The sequence below is a fragment of the Stegostoma tigrinum genome, chromosome 13, assembly GCF_030684315.1.
Source record: "Stegostoma tigrinum isolate sSteTig4 chromosome 13, sSteTig4.hap1, whole genome shotgun sequence".
Taxonomy (NCBI): domain Eukaryota; kingdom Metazoa; phylum Chordata; class Chondrichthyes; order Orectolobiformes; family Stegostomatidae; genus Stegostoma; species Stegostoma tigrinum.
In genome coordinates, this window is record NC_081366.1 from 50,547,131 (window position 1) to 50,567,889 (window position 20,759).

General features: G+C 40.4%; 1 protein-coding gene across 3 annotated transcripts in view; it reads right to left on the reverse strand.

Moving 5' to 3' along the window:
- Positions 1–20,759, reverse strand: part of stk10 (serine/threonine kinase 10) — a 196,872-nt gene that overhangs the window by 59,295 nt on the left and 116,818 nt on the right. For all 3 annotated transcript variants that reach the window (XM_048543091.2, XM_048543090.2, XM_048543089.2), the window contains exon 2: positions 6,427–6,591. In XM_048543091.2, coding sequence (XP_048399048.1) covers positions 6,427–6,513 — 87 coding nt within the window. In that variant the 5' untranslated portion in view covers positions 6,514–6,591. The remainder of the gene's footprint in view (positions 1–6,426; positions 6,592–20,759) is intronic.

The window sequence follows — 20,759 nt, forward strand, 5'->3', positions numbered from 1 at the left end:
GTACTGCAACCCAAGCACTGCAGAGAGTACATAATGATGGTAACTTGATCCTTCAGTTATTGACCGTAAGTAGAATCACAACAGACAGAAAGGATTGCAAGGCTGTGCCCTTAAGCATTAAACAGCTTTCCAGAAAAACTACTGGCAAAGAAATAAAATCGTCAGTCCTTGGACAGGAACACAGACAGTGTAGGTATGAGTACTGGAGTATCCTACATAAGCAACAGCACTGCTGTCCAAGGTATCATACACCATGTTCATAAATGCAATCCAGCTGTTTGTTGCTAGCTTATGGCATTCATGAATACAACACTAGCAACGCAAAAAGCAGCTCATCTTTCAGAGGGAAATTTGGCTTATAGAAAATGAATTGTAACATAATTCAATTGTAATTTAACAGTGCAACATTACTGTAATACAGATTCAAAGCAATGCAAGAAGTTGAACACAGTTTATAATATGTAGTACACATTCAGTTATATATGCAAATTGCAAGTATAAGCGGCCTGAAAACTAGCACACTTGACTTGCACACAAATGAGCTCATCTTGTGCTGCATGACATGTGTTTAATGGCACCTGGTCACTTTTTTTATATAAAAAAGACTTCACATATACATGCAAATTAACATTAAAATAGAACTAAAGTTACATCTATCGAGAAACTAAACAACTCATCCAAAACTTGTATTAGATTCAGCTGTTGGGAGAATACAAGAGAAAGAATGCAAGTCATCCTCACAGATGGTGGCCTGAAACAGCTGCATGCTCACCCAGTGAGTGGCCCCTGCACAAACTGGCATTTATTTCCTCATCAGGTTCTTAACTCATCAGGAAACAGCACAGCAAAATGGAAGGTTCACAGTCTCATTTTTATTTGCTACCATTACATGCATTATTTTACTCCCAAATCCCTTCTCCCTTGGAAAAAAAATTATAACCTTTCACATCCCATCCCTCACATATCCAAACAAAAACAGGAAAAGAAACTACAATTAATCTTTATTTTCAAAATTCATGTCAATACATATATCCATTTAAGAAAATGGAACTGATGAGGAAATGAAAACAGAATAGAGATTTCTATTCACAAATATCTTCAAGTATCAAGTCTTTCCAGGCCAGCTTTTAAAACCTTTTATAATTTCATCTAAATGCATAAAAACAAATCTTGCAGTAAGCAACCAAAAAGCTTACATGCAGTTTATATCTTCCTAGAGTAAGATAACAGACCACTCCTGATGCCTTTGAAAGTGTCATAGTATACCAAGATTAACAACAAAGCAGGTTGTGGGAGAAACCATACATTTTCATACAACACAAGAGCACTCACTCAACAGTAATGCGTACCAAGAAAGCATTGATGGATATGTCCCACATAGTATTCCTGAATTCCTGCTGGAATTTTGTTCTTCCAGGGAGGTGTGAAGACTTAACAACATGTCTCAAATTAACAAAGAAACTGCTTTCTTAAGCCAGTATTGAGCGATAAGAAAATGTAAATAACGAGACACCAACTTCAAATTTTGAAAAGGTTTTTGACAATTTCAAGTTTTCCATCAAGTTATTTGTAATTAGCTTAAAAGAACGAGGCAGTTTTGGATGCTATGATAAACATTCTTAAAACTTGTGCAAAGATTGGTGATAATTCTCAGTGATTTCATGGTTAGGATATTACCAAGTGTTGAAGGCAATATGGAAAGTATCTTTGCAGTGACTACATATTTTCTTCATTTGTAGAAAATGGGCATTGCTGGCTGGCTGGCCAGCATTTATTGCCCATCCCTAGTTGCCCTTGACGTGTTGCTGCTGAGCTGCCTTCTTGAACTGCTGCAGGCCACCTGCTGTTGGTTGACCCACAATGCCCTCAGGAAAGGAATTCTAGGATTTTAACCAACTGAGAATGAAGAAATATTTCCAACTTAGTATGGGGAGTGGCTTGGAGAAGAACTTGAAGCTTGTGGTGTTCTCATGTATCTGTTGCTCTTGTCGATCTAGATGAAAGTGGTCATGGGTTTAGAAGGTACTGTCTGAGAATCTTTGGTAAATTTCTGCAGTGACTTGTACTACCTACACACTGCTGCTACTCAGCGCAAATGGAGGAGAGAGTTCTGTCATCAGGAGTTACCTTCCAGCTTGCCTTGCTAGCTCTCTCCCCATAAGTATACTTTCGTTTTCTATTCACTGTCCACCGCTCCCTTTCTAATCTCCGATTTTCTTAATTTCTTCTGATAACTATACTTTGAGCCGTTTAGTCCCCAACGTCTGGAATCTCCTCGCTAATTCTCTCTACTTTGCTCCAGCCCCTTAAAATCACTCCATAAAATGTAGCAAGATTTTAAGTCATCTATCTCAATATATCTTCAAGGTGCTGTGCATCAAATTTTGTCTGATAAAGCTCTCGTGAATGGTTTTAGAATGTTTTGCTGAATTAGAAAGTATTGTTAGGGTCGAAAACATTTAAAGATTGTACAAAGCCAAAAGAATCCTATCCCATTAAATGGGATAAATAATACTCCATCAATATTGCCCTAAATAAGGAAAGGCTGCAATCAACCTACACAGACATGGGAAACAGGTCACCATTTGACCAGCTGGCAGGAGTTTTGGCCTTCCAGATTTGAGTAAAAGCAACATGTACATTTATCCAAGATAATGGGAACTGCAGATGCTGGACAATCCAAGATAACAAAGTGTGGAGCTGGATGAACACAGCAGGCCAAGCAGCATCTCAGGAGCACAAAGGCTGACGTTTCGGGCCTAGACCCTTCATCAGACAGGGGGATGGGGAGAGGGTTCTGAAATAAATAGGAGGGGGAGGCAGACCGAAGATGGAGAGAAAAGATGATAGGTGGAGAGGAGAGTATAGGTGGGGAGGTAGGGAGGGGATGGGTCAGTCCAGGGAAGACAGACAGGTCAACGAGGTGGGATGAGATTAGTAGGAAATGGAGGTGTGGCTTGAGGTGGGAGGAAGGGATTGTTGAGAGGAAGAACAGGTTAGCGAGGCAGAGGGGGGCTGGGCTGGTTTTGGGATGCAGTGGGGTGGGGGGCAGGGGAAGACGAACTGGGCTGGTTTTGGGATGCGGTGGGGCAAGGGGAGGTTTTGAAGCTGGTGAAGTCCTCCCCCTCCCATTCTTTAGACGACATGTCCATCATGGGCCTCCTGCAGTGCCACAATGATGCCCCCCGAAGGTTGCAGGAACAGCAACTCATATTCCGCTTGGGAACCCTGCAGCCCAGAAAGGTATCAATGTGGACTTCACCAGCTTCAGACATTTTGTCACGATTCTAGGTAACATCAGTGAGCCTCCGAAGAAGTGCTGGTGTTATGTCCCGCTTTGTATTTATCTGTTTAGGTTTCCTTGGGTTGGTGATGTCATTTCCAGTTCTTTTTCTCAGGGGATGGTAGATTGGCTCCAAATCAATGTTTTTTTTTGATGGAGTTCCGGTTGGAATGCCATGCTTCTAGGAATTCTCGTGCGTGTCTCTGTTTGGCTTGTCCTAGGATGGATGTGTTGTCCCAATCAAAGTGGTGTCCTTCCTCATCTGTATGTAAGGATACGAGTGATAGTGGGTCATGTCGTTTTGTGGCTAGTTTTCTGCCTGTTTGTCACAGTTCTTGCAAGGTATTTTGTAAAAGCAAAATGAACGTCATCTACAAAATACCTTGCAAGAACTGTGACAAACACTACATTGGACAAACAGGCAGAAAGCTAGCCACCAGGATACATGAACATCAACTAGCCACAAAACGACAAGACCCACTATCACTCGTGTCCTTACATACAGATGAGGAAGGACACCACTTTGATTGGGACAACACATCCATCCTAGGACAAGCCAAACAGAGGCACGCACGAGAATTCCTAGAAGCATGGCATTCCAACCAGAACTCCATCAACAAAAACATTGATTTGGAGCCCATCTACCATCCCCTGAGAAAAAGAACAGGAAATGACATCACCAACCCAAGGAAACCTAAACAGATAAAGAGAAAGCGGGACATAACACCAGCGCTTCGGAGGTTCACTGATGTTACCTAGAATGGTGACGAAACGTCTGAAAACTAACCTTCCAGCTCAGCGAGCAAACTCACATCCAGAACCTCAACCTGAGCTACAAATCTTCTCAAAACTCGCTAGTTTATGTAATGTAATTTTGTCTTGTAGCCTGTATATATTGCAAAATGTTTTATCAATTTGAAGTCCAAAGTGTTTGACATTGCGTTTCTTCTACTTTTAAGCCTGCGCAGCTCATAATGAGGGTTGATTTGCAATGAGATGCCAATGTTAAAACAATTTTAAACATCCAGTGTAAGGCACATATACATGTATGCATGCTTTAAAAATTGCAGACTTTAGAATATAATCTGTACAGGTTTTGAGACCACTATATACAACTCTGGGAGAAAATGAATATTTTTCCCAACCAGCCAGCCCAAGTGTTTTACTGCCATTGAAGTACTGCAAATGTAGTCATGGCTGTCACAGAAATCAGGCAATTTATATACAAGCCACCTTTAGCAATGTGATAACAGCCAGCATTTTATTAAAGATATTGACTGGGAGATAAATCCTGGCTCCAACACTCAAGGCGGGTGACACCATATAGGGGAAAAAAAACCACACAAAGTCCTTGATTGGTACACTTTCCAAATTAAACATTTGTACTCTTCGTCAATGATGCAACATCATGTAATAATCAACAAGATGCACTCCACCAACTTGTCTTCAACAGTTCCTTTCAAAAGAATCTCTCCCACCTAGAATGGACAAGGGCAACAGACACTAAAGGACCTTATCTTTTCATTGGTTCCAAGTCAGGAGGGAAGTATTAGAATTTGTCTTTTATTTAAAATAACTGAGTTAAAACTCCTGAACCCCCTTTTAAACATGGTATCTACATCTCACAAACTGCAGCACTTCCAGAAAGTATTCACTGTCAACTTCTCAAGCACAACTAGGAATGGGCAATAAATACTGGCTGGAGCAATTTGAAGAAGTGCTGTGGAGTATCACGTGATAGGAAAAAGTATTGCTGAAACTGAAACGAAGAACTGCAAGATGTTGGAAAATCTGGTCTTAATGACTAAGTATCTGCACATTATAACATCAAGGAAAGAGAAGCAAAAACTAGATATTAATGAGACTTGGATGTTGAAATGGATGTGTTGAGTAATGAGAAAGGAAAAATAAAAATCAGCACATCAGTGGATCAGCTAAGATTATGGAAACTTTTAGTCACTCCAGAGAGGGGAAGGGAAGAACAGAGAAAAAGGGAAAGCGGTGAGATGAGCAATGAAGATGGGACTACCAGGAAGGAGGAGAAAAGGAAAACCCAAGACCAGATAGAACTTTTTTCTTTTCCTGATGAAGGGTCTAGGCCCGAAACATCAGCTTTTGTGCTCTTAAGACGCTGCTTGGCCTGCTGTGTTCATCCAGCTCTACACTTTATCATCTTGGATTCTCCAGCATCTGCAGTTCCCATTATCTCTGACCAGAGAGAACATTTCGTACTGAGAGCCACATCTACGATCCATTATAAAACAAACACTTAAATCGTTTTACATAACACAAAATAGCAAATGTTGTATGTCATTTGTAAACACACCATGCCTGAATTGACTCAGGATTCTGGGCTTCCACCGTCTAAACAAACGCTGGGATCAACTGGGATGAAACAGGCTTCCACAGACATTGGACAGGAAGTCCTTCCTTCAATAGCCATCATCCAAAGGGTTAGCAGCTCACTTTCCCAGCAACCCTGTGGAGACCGCAGTCAGTCCCCAAGGAAGTACTGATGGAGCCTAAGTATAGTTTGGATTAGAGTCAGAAGCATGTAGGCAGATCCCAACAGAGGGTCATCAGGTTACAGAGGCAAAGCTGGTCACTAGACAGTGGGAGCATGGGCTAAAAGTGCATGGCTGCAACAGCAAGGGATAGAGTTCACTGCAGGTTAATTCCCAGCTCAGTCTTCACTTCCCCCACGAGTCAAACAAAAAGGAAATGGGGGATGTAACTGATGATAAATAGAAGGACCTGGCCAGAAAAGGTCTGCAATCAAGAACTTAGGAAAAGAGGGCATACAAGACACTAAGTTTCAAACCACTGGGCAAAAAGGACGGGACATCCTGAATTGTGAACAACTTATACATAATTAAAACTGGTGATTTCTGAGCGAGCTGAACTCATTCAATGTGCTGCAGTACAACATTCAATGGATAAAAATTCAATTTACTCAAAGCTTAGCCACATTGCTGTAGAAAAATTCAGGAGGAAAAAGCTGGAACAACTTGTTTAAGACAGTGCACATACACCTTTCTGCAACCTTCATTAGATTGTCAGGGACTGACAGCATGATCTCCATCTACAATAAATAATAACCAGATCGTGCAACTCAAGAAAACCAAATTAATTGTATTCCTTACCCATAACTTATTCTCATAAAAGAAAGCATCCAGCTGTTTAACAATGTAAACATGGTTGCATGAGGCCAGAATCTCAATTTCCACCATATAATCTTCAAGCTCTTCTTCACTCTTCACCTCAATAACCTTTGCAGCTGCTAACTCTCCAGTCTCTTTGTTTACAGCCTGTAAGAGATATAAACCATATTTTCATCCACAGCAACAATGATTGAAGAGGTGACAAATACAAAAATTGCTCAATTCCAGTTCACATTGTTAAGGTGAAAGATTCGAACATCTACAGAGAGCGACAAGGCAAGCTTGCAACTTTATTGCACGGTTTCCAAAGCAACCTTAGAAGCAACGGTAGTGTGTTTAAAAAAAACCTAAACCAAAATTTGTTGTAGCTGGTGAATGAAGAGCACCCACCTCGGCCACATACCTTGTGAAATTCTGCACTTGAAGTTGTTACAAGTTACAGTTCAAAACGATGTGACACCATTTGGGTCTTAGATGACTAGTGCAGGCAAGGTGTGTGACCTGAACGAGACTGAAGAATCATTAAATGAACAACACACCGGCTAAAACAGGAAGTACCAGACAGAGGAGCACATGCAACGTCAAATCAGGTCCCAAAAAGCCCAACAGCAAAATCAGGGGAAGATAGATTGTATTGAGAAATAGACAGGAAAAAAAGTTCTAAAAATCTGCAATTAAAAACCAAAGAAATTAAATCCCATAAGTGCAATAGCTAATTTTCAATGGCAGTGAGGTTGTTTGGATGTAACTACAACATAATGCTCCATTTAAAAAAAAAAACCATCTTAGACTAAAAAGCACAAATCCTAACTTTTCAACAAATCTAGTTCAGCCTCAGGGACCCAGATTCGTTTCCAGCCTTGGGAGAGAGTGTCTCTTTGGAGTCTGCAAACTCTCCATATCCATGTGGGTTTCCATCAGGTGTTCCAGTTCCTCCCAACGATGTGCTGGTTAGTTGGATTGCCTATGTTAAACTGGCCTGTAGTGTCCACAAATGTGCAAGCTAGTTGGATTAGCCATTGCAAATGTAGTGTAGGGAAGGATGCTCTTCAGAGGATTGACGTGGACTTGAAGGGCCAACTTGCCTCTTTTTGCACTACACAGAGATTCTATGATTTTAACTAAACTCAAATGTTAGAAAATTCATGCCCTTCAATGCATTTGGAAGGGAAGCCAAGCAGCAAGATCCCATTTTTGCAAAGCGGCTGGGGAAGAGGATCACATTCAACAACCTTGCAGTTTCGCATGAAACCTGCTTGGCAGTCTGTGCTGAAGTTTGCTATCCAATTTGCAAAGACTTTGTCAAACACTGGTTCTGCCTCAGCTTTAGCATTTTACCAGTTCTGACTGTGACCCACTTGTATTTATCTCCAGCACTCTTTACAAATATGACACTAGAAACAAAATATATAGACTGGAAAATGAGGCTAGCTTCCCTTAAAGCAGATATGGTTAGGGGAAAGACTTAGTGTAAGCACTTAAAGCCATGAACGACTTCAATAAAGTACAAAGAAAAAGGTGTTTTGAGGCAGACATTGTTAGCTATGCCAGTTGTGCATCCCTAATTACCTAAAGGGACAGTTGAGTCAACTACATTGGTTTGGAGTCACATGGAGGCCAGACCAGGTAAAGACAGCAGACTTCCTCTTAGGAGGACATTTTGAACCAGACTGGTCTCAACAATTGACAGTAGCTACATGATTGCCACTAGACTAGCTTTTTTGAGCTTATAGGAAGAAGCTGAATAGGCTGGGGTTATTTTCCCTACAGCAATGGAGGCTGAGAGGCGACCTTAGGAGGTTTATAAAATCATGAGTGGCATAGAAAGGGTAAATAAGACAAAGTTTGTCCCCCAGGGTGGGCAAGTCCAAAACTAGAGACAGCATAAGTTTAAGGTGCGAGGGGAAGATTTAAAAAGGGACTGAAGAGGTAACTTTTTCCACACAGAGGGTGGTGCACATTTGGAATGTGCTGAGAGAGGAAGTGGTTGAGGCTAGTACAATTACAACATTTAAAAGGCATCCGGATGGTACATGAGTTGGAAGAGTTGAGGGACATGACCAAATGCTGGCAAATGGGATTAGATTTATCTCTGATAAATTGTCAGCATGGACAAGTTGGACCGAAGGATCTGTTTCCATGCTGTACGACGCTAACTCTTTTTTCTCAGTATCATTTGACTCATTGATTCCATATTGTATGCAGGGTGATCGTGGAGGATGCAAACAACATTGAGAATGGCATGAATTGTGGGTGAAGGCTGGAGGGGCCAGCAGCCTTTAACACAACTGGGACAAACTCCCACAGAATGGAGATGAACCTTCTATCCAGCCTGCCTTGCTACGTGACAATCTCTGCAGTCACCTCCAAGCTGCTTGTGAGGCCAGTAGGTCCAATTCAATCCTGCTTCCTCCTCACCAGTGAGGACGTTCTGAGTCCAATTTTATAGAAACACATCTTTAAGTCAATATTTTTCTCAGCTTGAGTTTCCAGCCACAAAATGCAATAGTCTAGTTTATGGTTCATGAGAACTAGAGGTAAGGTGTAGAAATTTATATTTTTTTAAAATGTAACCAGATCTGATCTGAAAGGCAGTACCTGGATAATGTGTTAAATCAGATTCAATAACTTTCAAAATGAAGTGGATGACTATTTGAAATTTTTTTTAAAAAATTCTGAGCCATGGTGAAACAACTGGACGGGACATGCGTGATTAATTGGGAGCTTAAGGCAAAATGGGCCAAATGGTCTCCTTTTATGCAGTATTACAATTCCCTCAAAAGCAATGTGGAGTGCCATTGTCCTCAGTTATTTTAACAGTAACTTGTTCAATATTTTATGTCACTGCTTATAGTAAGTACTAACAGAGACTAATCTTTGCTTATCATGCCTAGATGGACAGACTGCAATTTGTTTTAGCTAACCATAAGGCAGAGAGTACAGTTCAAGCATAAAAGCCAGCAATCTCAGTTTGCAATCAACACTGTAGACCTATCCCAGAAGAAAATCCATCTGTCAGAAACTAAAGCCAAAATTTTCATCTAAAAGCATTTGTGTAAAGAGTTAACACAAAGTCACTAACGTCCATTTACCACAATAATGCATTTAGCTTCCTTCCATAATGTTTGCATAGGTCAGTGTCTGATCTCATTTGACTCAACCCCACCCTTCCACCAGCTTTGAAGTACTGGCTATGATGATTCATTTTACAAATGAAACCAATGCTAACATTTCAAGGCATTACTAATAACAATACTGTATTGTCAGAGGTGCAGCCTTTTAATGAAATATTAAACCAAGGTGCTGTTTACCAACCAAGCTCCTGCGCCGTCTTGACTAAAAGTCTTCTTTCGAATACCACGATGTTAACTGATCAATCACCATGGGTCTTTACTGTAAAATGACTAACATTTTTAGCATACATAACAAAGGCAGTAATTTGTTTCCTGTTAAAAGCTTTGGATGTCTTAAGGATAAGAGTTATAAAAACACAAGCTCCTTACTAAGATAAGCTAACAAAGTGTGAAGCTGGATGAACACAGCAGGCCAAGCAGCATCTCAGGAGCACAAAAGCTGACGTTTCGGGCCTCGACCCTTCAGAGAGGGGAATGGGGAGAGGGAACATCAGCTTTTGTGCTCCCGAGATGCTGCTTAGCCTGCTGTGTTCATCCAGCTCCACGCTTTGTTATCTTGGATTCTCCAGCATCTGCAGTTCCCATTTAAGATAAGCTGCCAGTGAAGCTGCATGTATAAGTTCAGCAACCGAAGCTCAGAGCAGAAAAATGGAGTTCATGTGAATAAACTCAGTTGTTTTGGAACTCTTCACTCAAAGCATTATCTTACGACTGCAAAAGTGAAGGCTTTACCGTGTACACAAAGTGGAGAACTTGCTCCCTTACAAACCCTCATTACCAGAATGATTTCCCAGCATTTTGAGATGTTCAATGACTGGACTCCATTAAAGAACATGAAGGCAGATGCACAACATCAAGTAGTCAGAAGATGTTGCTCATTTTAAATAAAGTAATACTTTGAAGCTTTGGCATCCTTTGGGTATAGCAACTGGCAATTTAGAAAATAAACATCACACCCCACTGGCAAATTTCAGTTAATTCATGACAATCTAAATAGAATGATGATCAACTGATTCCAATTATAAACTGCTTTTAAAATAATAAAGCAAACCAAAATCATTCACAGAAGTAGAAGATTATCAGATGGCATATTCAAAATACTTTGTCAACGAGAGACAGAGTGGGATGGGGTTTGAGGAGCGAGGCTGAGAGCAGTGCAGAGAACGATCTCCAAAAAAGGAGCGCAGAGTAGCTCATTAAAAGCATGGCCTATCAATTGTTAGAAAATTCTGGGGCCAAATACGGAAAGAGAGTAACTTGAAGATGAGTTGGGTGTGGTCATAATGCAAGGGATGGGTTGAGGGGGTGAGGAGAAATTGAGAAGGGGCGAGGTCATGGAGAGTTTTGAACAGAAGACATTGGAGAATCAGAAGTCATTATGGGTCACTAAAGACAGGGTGAAAACTCAGCCAGATTTGTTGTGCAAGGAATACAAAGCCAAAATGAAAACGCAGACCACCTTTCCTGCGATCTATAAACATAACTGCTAGAAAATGGAAAACTGAACGTATGGATACTGGAAATCATACAAAAACAGAAATGCTTAAAAACTCAGCAAATCTGGCAGTCTCTATGGAGAGAAATCAGAGTTAACATTTCAGGTACAATGACTTTTCCTCAGTACTGAAGGTAGCTAGGTAAAAGAAATGAGAATTAAATGAAAATCAGCAAATGGAACTCTTATATACCTGACAGGTACTTTATAGCAGAAGACAACTCATCTAAAAACAGGGTAAAATAAAGGGTGTGAGGAGATGTGATCTAAATGTTATGCTTGTAAAGACTACATTGGACCATCTATTTATATGTTGAACATTTGAATGATTGAATGATTTTATTGTCACATATTTTATAGTGATAAAAACAGTAAAATTCAGTGAAAAGCTTTTCTACTGGCACCACTGTGAAATGAAAAAATTACAAGGATATAGCTTAAAGAAGATTCATCAGTCCTGCCGCCTGCTCATCATCAACATCAGCCAGCCATTTCTCCTCCACTGCCTCAGAGTCTACACCAGACCCAACCAACTTTGAAGACAAACTTGGTGATCCTCAGGTGCCATCTTTTGCTGCTGGGCCTCTCTCTTTTAAACGAAACACACTTTTTAAAAACGGAAAGCACTGGGTAGAAAATGTTATACGTGCAACGAGCAGGGAGCTCAGATTGAATATCCTCCAAACAGGGATTCTGGGAGGTTAAATGGCCCAATTAGATTATTTAAACTGAGATAATGAGATCTGCCGGAAAAGTAATGGACCACGGCTCTATTTCTTTGCAAACACTCTTGGTAGAGTGAGAGCTGTAAAGTCATGATTACTACATGGAGGACATTCTACTACAGAATCTGTAGATAAAGAGAATTCAGCCATCTACAATTGTTTCAGGGACACATCCAGTACTGGCAGCATGTGTAACTTTGGACAATTAGAGATTTCTCCCATTTTCAGGAGTTTAGTTAATATTTGGCCAAAGTACTTTAACGTTCAAAACTCTGCAGAGGAGGGAGGGAGGGAGGGATAAATATATATATAGTACTGTCAGTGCAGGAATTGAACCTACACTGTCAGCATCACTTTGCATCACAAACTAGTCATCCAGCCAACTGATGAAGTGGACGCACCCCCCACTCCAGCTTTGGTAATATACTGGTCATCTGTTGTTTACAAAAAAACCTGCTTAACTGGTTCTCAAGAATGAATTTGATAAAATCTAAGACTGATATAATTAGTCATATTGGCAATAGTAGCGTCAAGGGACTAGAACAGGAAACAATACACCCTTCCAACCTTGGTTATAGCACAGGTAAACTGGCACAAATCAAAAGATAGGGCATAGATGTGTTAACAAAGTTTTGAAATTAAACTGAACCCAGCCATTAAATAGCAATATTTGGAGCTACATTCAAAATCGTACTATTTAACACAAGCAAGTTTTCACAATTTCAATTATCAGTGGGCTCCCATAATTATGGTCTCTTAACCTTTTCTCTCATTGTTAATATGTCCCAATTAGAAATTGTGGTATGCTACATTTGAAAAAAATTGAATCTTAAAAAGTGACAAGTCTTAGATTATATCTCATTTGCCTAATATATGGACACACAATAAATATTAACTTATTGTTGGATAGCTTTTTCAGTACTAAAACGACATGATCTATACAGAAGATTAATCAGCAAGTAGCATAAAGCAACACACAACAGAAGAGGCAACAGGAGTCAGACTTCAAATGTTGTAGGAAGGAGCAGAGCAGCAGTTTAAATGCTTTCCAGCTGGTTAGCTGACAATCAACTCAATCAATCCTTCACTACTTTGTAGAGGATGTGACTGAATTTTGTATTTTGCATCACTGAAAGCAAACAATTGTACAATTAGAAACATCTTTAGATACAGTAATTTCTCATTAAATATCCTTCTTGTTTAAAATGTATTGGAGTGCACATAATTAGCCTGTTAAGAACACTGCTTGCTGCTCAGGATTCATTTCCTGTTCAAAGCTCCACCTGCAAACTGCATTTAGATGCCCATTGGGTATAATTAACAGAATTCCTTCTAAATTACAGGCAATGGTATTCACTCGTGAACACTTTACTAAAAATAGAGTAACCATCATAGACAGAGCAAGGTTGCTCAAACAGGTATGAGATGAGAGAGAGAAGCCCAGCCAATCCAAACTCAATTTGAAAATAAAATCAGTTTCTTCCTCTTGGATATTATTTGCAACTGGTTGAATAAGCATGTTTGTATATTAACTTTTACAGCAATATTTAACTTAAGTTTATTGATGCTGGGGTGGTTTAGCAGAGACAGAAGAGAGGGGGAGAAGTGAGGGGGCAAAGAGAACAGAAAAATATCTAGAATAAACTGGTAATCTGCCAGTGTACCACAGGCCTGGCTTTCAATCCTTTTATTGACTTTCAAGCAGTGCTGCTGTGTGTCAGGTGATAAGCACACTTGTTTGTGGAGACGGTTTCACATAGGGACGGCCAGATGGTGCATGCAAAATACAAACTTGAAAGAACAGGAAAGGCTAAAGGAATGAATTATTCCATTTCTGGTTTTAATGCGGATCTGATTGGTTTCTTCCCTTAACTTCTTCATACTGTGCAACCGAAGGAAGATAGGATGTTCATCATACATCAGGCTGAGCTTTACATTCATGGGGGCTCATATTCTCTAACAGACTTCGTCTGAGCACTAATATCTTTTGGGTCAATCCTACTGACTGTAGGTGAAGGCATTGGGAAGGAAGTGGTTTAGAGGCAGCAGGGTGCTGTTACTGTCACTAAAATGTTTATGCTGATTAGCTCACTGGTTAAGTCACTCAACCCTATTTATTCATGTACTCCTCTTTCTCAAGCAGGGGGGATAGGGGAGATCTGGACTTTAAATTTTAGAATAGCCCAACTTAATATCCTCAAGTGCTTAAGACGACTATAGAACACAGGGATGGTCAACATCAACGGGCAGAATGCAACACGGGCATTGAAGGAGAGGAAATGGCTCAAGGAAAGGTTTTCAAATGGCCCTCTAACAGTACTTGTCCCTGGTTCAGACAGAAGACGGGATGGAAGACCTTGGGCAGCAGATAGGGATATAATGTAAATTTAGTGTTTAAGAAACCCTCTTGTATATACAGCTATTTCAATGGGAGTAAGAATAATTACAAAGAACAGGAAAAATTGTTGTAATGCAACAATTAGGGAGAGATACTTTTTAATGCAACAACTTTAAAACATCAAGATCAAATTGAATGATGGTGTAGAACTGCCTTCAAGTTGCATCATAAAGACTGAACAATGAGGGATGGAGGTCTGGGCATATAAAATGAAGCCACACTTAACTTTCAAAAATTAAAACAAATAAGGCAAACTACGACCTAGGTTTTTACTTGCACTGTACTACAAGTTGAGACAGTGAACAAATAGTGTAAATTGGCTCCATGCTGTAGGGACATTTAGTTACTAAGCTGAAGATAAGCAAAGGGCAAGAATTTTTAAGCAACAAGTTAAGAAATTGTTAATACTGAGATCATAATGAAATCTGCAACTGCCATGGAGCATAAGACAATAAGACATAGGAGTGGAAGTAAGAACATTCGGCCCATTGAGTCCACTCCGCCATTTAATCATGGCTGATGGGCACTTCAACTCCACTTGCCCGCATTCTCCCCGTAGCCCTTGATTCCTTGAGAGATCAAGAATTTAATCGATCTCTGCCTTGAAGGCATTTAACGTCCTGGCCTCCACTGCATTCCGTGGCAATGAATTCCACAGGCCCACCACTTTCTGGCTGAAGAAATGTCTCTTCATTTCCGTTTTAAATTTACCCCCTCTAATTCTAAGGCTGTGCCCACGGGTCCTAGCCTCCCCGCCTAACAGAAACAACTTCCCAGGGTCCAACCCTTTCTAAGCCATACATTATCTTGTAAGTTTCTATTAGATCTCTTCTCAACCTTCTAAACTCTAATGAATACAATCCCAGGATCCTTAGCTGTTCATCGTTCGTTAAACCTATCTTTCCAGGGATCATCCATGTGAATCTCCGCTGGAGATGCTCTAGCGCCAGTATGTCCTTCCTGAGGTGTGGGGCACAAAATTGGACACAGTATTCTAAATGGGGCCTAACTAAAGATTTATGAAGTCTAAGAAGCACATCACTACTTTTACATTCCAACCCTCGAGATAAATGACAACATTCCATTCGCTTTCTTAATCACAGACTCTACCTGCAAGTTAACCTTTAGAGAATCCTGGACCAACATTCCCAGATCCCTTTGTACTTCTGCTTTATGAATTTTCTCACCATTTAGAAAATAGTCCATGCCAGTAGTCTTTTTTCCCCCAAAGTGCAAGACATCGCATTTCCTGGACCACTCGCCTAAATTGTCTAAATCTTTCTGCAGCCGCCCCACCTCCTCAGTACTACCTGCCTGTCCACCTATCTTCGTATGGTCAGCAAACTTCACCGGAATGCCCCCAGTCCCTTCATCCAGATCATTAATGTATAAGGTGAACAGCTACGGCCCCAACACTGAACCCTGCGGCACACCACTCGTCACCGGTTGCCATTCCGAAAGACAGCCTTTTATCCCAACTCTCTGCCTTCTGTCAGACAGTCAATCTTCAATCCAAGCCAGTAGCTCACCGCGAACACCATGGGCCCTCACCTTGCTCAGCAGCCTCCCACGAACCACCTTATCAAAGGCCTTTTGAAGTTTAGATAGATAACATCTACTGGGTTTCCCTCGTCTAACCTATTTGTTACCCCTTCGAAGAATTTAACAGGTTCATCAGGCACGACCTACCCTTACTAAATCCGTGCTGACTTGTTCTAACCCGACCCTATATTTCCAGGAATTTAAAAATCTCATCCTTAACAATAAAATTCTGGAATTTTACCAACAACAGAGGTTAGGCTAATCGGCCTATAATTTTCCATCTTTTGTCTTGATCCTTTCTTAAGCAAGGGGGTTACAACAGCAATTTTACAATCATCTGGGACTTTCCCTGACTCCAGCGACTTTTGAAAGATCACGACCAAAGCCTCTGCTATTTCCTCAGCCACCTCCCTCAGAACTCTAGGGTGTAGCCCATCAGGGCCAGAAGATTTATCAATTTTTAGACCTTTTAGCTTTTCTAGCACTTTCTCTTTTGTAATGCCTACCATACTCAACTCTGCACCCCCCCACTCTCCTTAATTGTTGGGATACTACAAAGACTGACACAAAGTACTTAAGTTCTTCAGCTGTTTCCTTATCTCCCATCACTAGCCTTCCAGCATCAATTTGGAGCGGCCCAATGTCTACTTTTGCCTCTCATTTGTTTCTTGTGTATTGAAAGAAACTTTTACTATCATTTCTAATATTATTAGCTAGCCTCCCTTCATATTTGATCCTCTCCTTCCTTACTGCTGTCTTTGTTATCCTCCGTTTGTTTTCATAGCCTTCTCAATCTTCTGATTTCCCAGTGCTCTTGGCCACTTTATAGGCTCTCTTTTTCTTTGAGACATTTCCTGACTGTGTCAGCAATGGCTGTCTAATCCCACCCCAGATATTCTTTTTCTTTGGGATGAACCTCTGTACTGTGTCCTCAATTACACCCAGAAACTCCTGCCATTGTTGCTCTACTGTCTTTCCCGCTAGGCTCTGCTTCCAGTCGATTTGTCAATTCCTCTCTCATGCCCCTGTAATTACCATTATTTAACCGTAACACCATTACATCCAATTTTGCCTTCTCTCTTTCAAACTGCAGACTGAACTCTACCATATTATGATCACTGCCTCCCTTATGTTAAGATCTTTTATAAAGTCGGGCTCATTATATTGCACTAAGTTCAGAATAGCCTGCTCCCTTGTGGGCTCCATCACAAGCTGTTCCAAAAAGCCATCCTGTAAGCATTCCATCAATTCCTTCTTTGGATCCACCAGCAACATTATTCACCCAGTCCACCTGCATATTGAAGTCCCCCATGATCACCGTGACCTTGCCTTTCTGATATGCCCTATATTTCCCGGTGCATCTTGCGTCCCTGGTCCTGATCACTGTTGGGAGGTCTGTACATAACTCCCATTATGGTTTTTTTTGCCTTTGTGGTTCCTCAACTCCACCCACACAGACTCCACATCCTCTGACCCTATGTCATTCAGTGCCGTAGACTTAATTCCATTCTTAACCAACAAGGCAACCCCACCCCCTCTGCCCACCTCCCTGTCTTTTCGATATGTTGTAAATCCTTGGATGTTTAACTGCCAGTCCTGAACTCCCTGCAACCATGTCTGTGATGCCGACCACATCATTACCATTCAAGATGATTTGTGCTGTTAATACATCTACTTTGTTATGAATATTACGAGCATTTAGGTAAAGTGCCTTAATGCTAACTTTCTTATGATTATGACAGATATTGGAAATCCTAAGATGTCTTAAGCTATCCTTCCTTTTTGCAGTATTCCTAGTCTGCCTCAAGCTTAAACCCACCTGTACACGTGCTATCCTGCAGTACCAAGAACAGTTAAATAAAAACAGACGCCAGCATTGAGTCAGCCATTGAAACCCTAAGAAAAATGTTTGGAAAAGGAGAAAGCCAACCAACTCGGAAAAAACCCAATGTCAACGGTTAGACCAAACAAACAATTGATTTCTAGGTTCCAACAAGTGGGGAAGGTAGGGAAATCAAAACCAGGGCTCCTTGGATGAGGACGGAGATAGAAAAAGTCAAATATAAAAGGGATGTATGACGATTTGAAAATTGGAGCAGAGTACTGGGAAGTGTGACTTTGCTTCGAGTGCACAAATCAGCTGGTTTGAAATGGCAGGTGACAGAAGGACTTGTCTTTAATTTACAACCTTCCTTTGAAGGAGGTGTCGAAGGGTTTGACTGTGGAAAAGGGGGCATTGCTATTCAAGAAAGGGTGCAAGAACATTCCTAGTAACAGCTCTATCAGTATAACAAGTGGTCACTAAGGTTTCAGAGACAATCATCCTAGGGGAAATAAATCAACAGGAACTTAGGAAAAAAAAGACTTAGCATGGATTATAAAATGGCAGATCACATTTGACTAATTGAGCATTGACGAATGGGTAGAAATACAGAGTAGTATAAAGTGATTAATTTTAGCAGAATGGTTGGGAGGGGGGCATTGGAGGGCAACAAAGATTAAATTGTTCAGTTCTAGAGTGCTCCTTGGGACCGAAAGACTTGGAGGTTCATGTGTACAGATGGTAAGGTAAGAGATCTTGAAGTGGTTAAGCTTTAGGATCTTGGGCTTCATAGATAAAAGGCACCGAGTACCAGTGCAGGGAAAATATGAAGTACTGAAATGTTCATTAAGTTACAACTAGAGTACCGTATTCAACAAGGAACAGAGGATTTGAGAGGGTGCAGAGGGGTTCTATGAATTCAGCTTCAGGAATTAGCTACAAGCTAAGGCTACAGAAGGTGAAGTTATTCTCAGTGGAGCATGTAACTTTACATGAGAGTTGATGGAATTGTATAATATTTCAGTTTCAAATGAGGCAGACAAAAAAAGTTTCCCTGGCCTTGTACCATGGGGAGAGACAGATCTAAGATTTTAGACAAGTGATATGGAGCAACGGTGCAACGAATGACCAAGAACTTATACAATGAAAGTCAAGGCTGTGGAAGTCACTGACTTTTAGGGTGGAGGGAGTGAATGATACAAGGGGAAACTGGATGGGCACAAGGAAATAAAATTGCAACGTTACATAAATAGAGCAGAAAAATGAGACTAATTAGATTGCTATCCGGAGAACTACTATAGACTCAATGGACTAATTGGTTATCCTCTCTGCTTTCATGATTCTAATGGCAGTACTCTAATGTCAGAGGCTTAGCTTTTCAGTGCTTTGAATGGCTGAGACACAACACCAATTCTAGACTATTTGATAAATCTACCAATATTTCTAAAATAGTCCACTTACTTGCTAATGTTCAGAATCTACTGTTTTGTTTTGTAAATAGCAAGATTAAGTCAGACAATTTTTTTGAGTTGAAAGATTATTTCATAACTTCAACAGAAGTTGGAGTCTGCACTAAAGAGGCTGCAGCAATGACCAGACTGCAATCTGGCATTGCACAAAAATAACTAATGGCCACTGCTTCATGCTACTTGGTACTCCATTTGGTCTTCACGAGGTGTTCTCAACACCGCAGTAATACATGAATTTTATTAAACCGAGGGAGAGAAACTCCAGGTGCTTTAGGGGATGCAGAATGCAATTCCACACTTATGACAGAGATAAGATGATACACTCCAAACGGAATGATTTCCTGTTTTGTTAAATCAAGGAAAAGTAAAAAAAACTTAACCTTACTCCAAACAAACCGGAACTTAACATATCCCCCGGATGAACTGGACTACCTAGCGGGTGTGTATTGTGAAAGTAATATGCACAAGGAAACTAATCAATGTGGGAAAACATATTTTTTGCCCATAATTCAAATGATAGAATTGGTGCATTCAAATATGGAGACTTAGAGGATGGGATGGTAGAAATTACAGACATGTGAATGTTCCTAAATTCTCTCAAGATTAAAAAAGTTGACTTTAATGAGATCAAACTATATCTGGCAGGTCAACATTCTGGTCTACACAAGCAATTTAGCATGTTTTTCTGGAGTTCAGCAGAACTACATAGTTTGATATTGTTCACTGATAAAGTATCATTTGTCCCAAAGCTATTAGAACAGCTCACCACCATTTTTTAAAATCAGGCAGGGAAATGCAACTGAATCCATCTTGGTCGAAACGTTCTGATGAATACTGCAGTACTGAAACTGTTGATTTTACTTCATACAATTTATTAACTAAAGATGGATTTTCATCAATAACAGCAATGAAAGTAAAGTATGAACCCAGAATGAAAGATGACTGACTTGCACGCACTTGTCATTTCTGCGGAGCAATAATTCGAGGACAAGTTTTTCATTTAAGAAAAAGCAAAATTAGAGACAAGCTTAACTACATAACTAATTTTTATACAGCACTGTTTTGCAGTCGGTTCAGAGAATTGTTAAAGCTTGGGAATGAGCTCCAGAAGCAAAAGCAAGATTTGGAACAGTTGGGGTTTCATGCCTCAAGTTATTGAATCAAAAGCAGAACTAACAGATGGCTTTCTTTCAGTTTTTCCAACTAAACAAAATTTTTGCAGTGATAATATGTTATCATTTTACTTACTAATAAGTGAGATAACACACCTCTTCAGAGTGAATGTTTGGGTCAATCGGAGGCAGCAGGTAGGCTGACTGCAGCCAGGACACTCATGTGACTCAATGTTCTACAATGGTAACTTACAGACAAATTCACTCATTTTCACAAACCAAACGGAAATTCTGTGATGTTGAGAAAGATGGGTACACTAGCCAAACCAACAATCTGAATTTAAACATATATCCATGACACATTCAAAACGGCAATTATTCACTTCAATCCGAAAACTTTTAAGTTGACCTAAAACAAGAGAACATCTCATTAAGAGAGAAAAGCTACAGGCAGCACATGAATAGACAAAGACAACAAAATGTGAGGCTGGATGAACATAGCTGGCCAAGCAGCATCTCAGGAGTTGGATTCTCCAGCATCTGCAGTTCCCATTATCTCTGATACTACATGAATAGACAAAATTAGCATGGCTGGGAGCTGGTAAGTCACCTTACCTA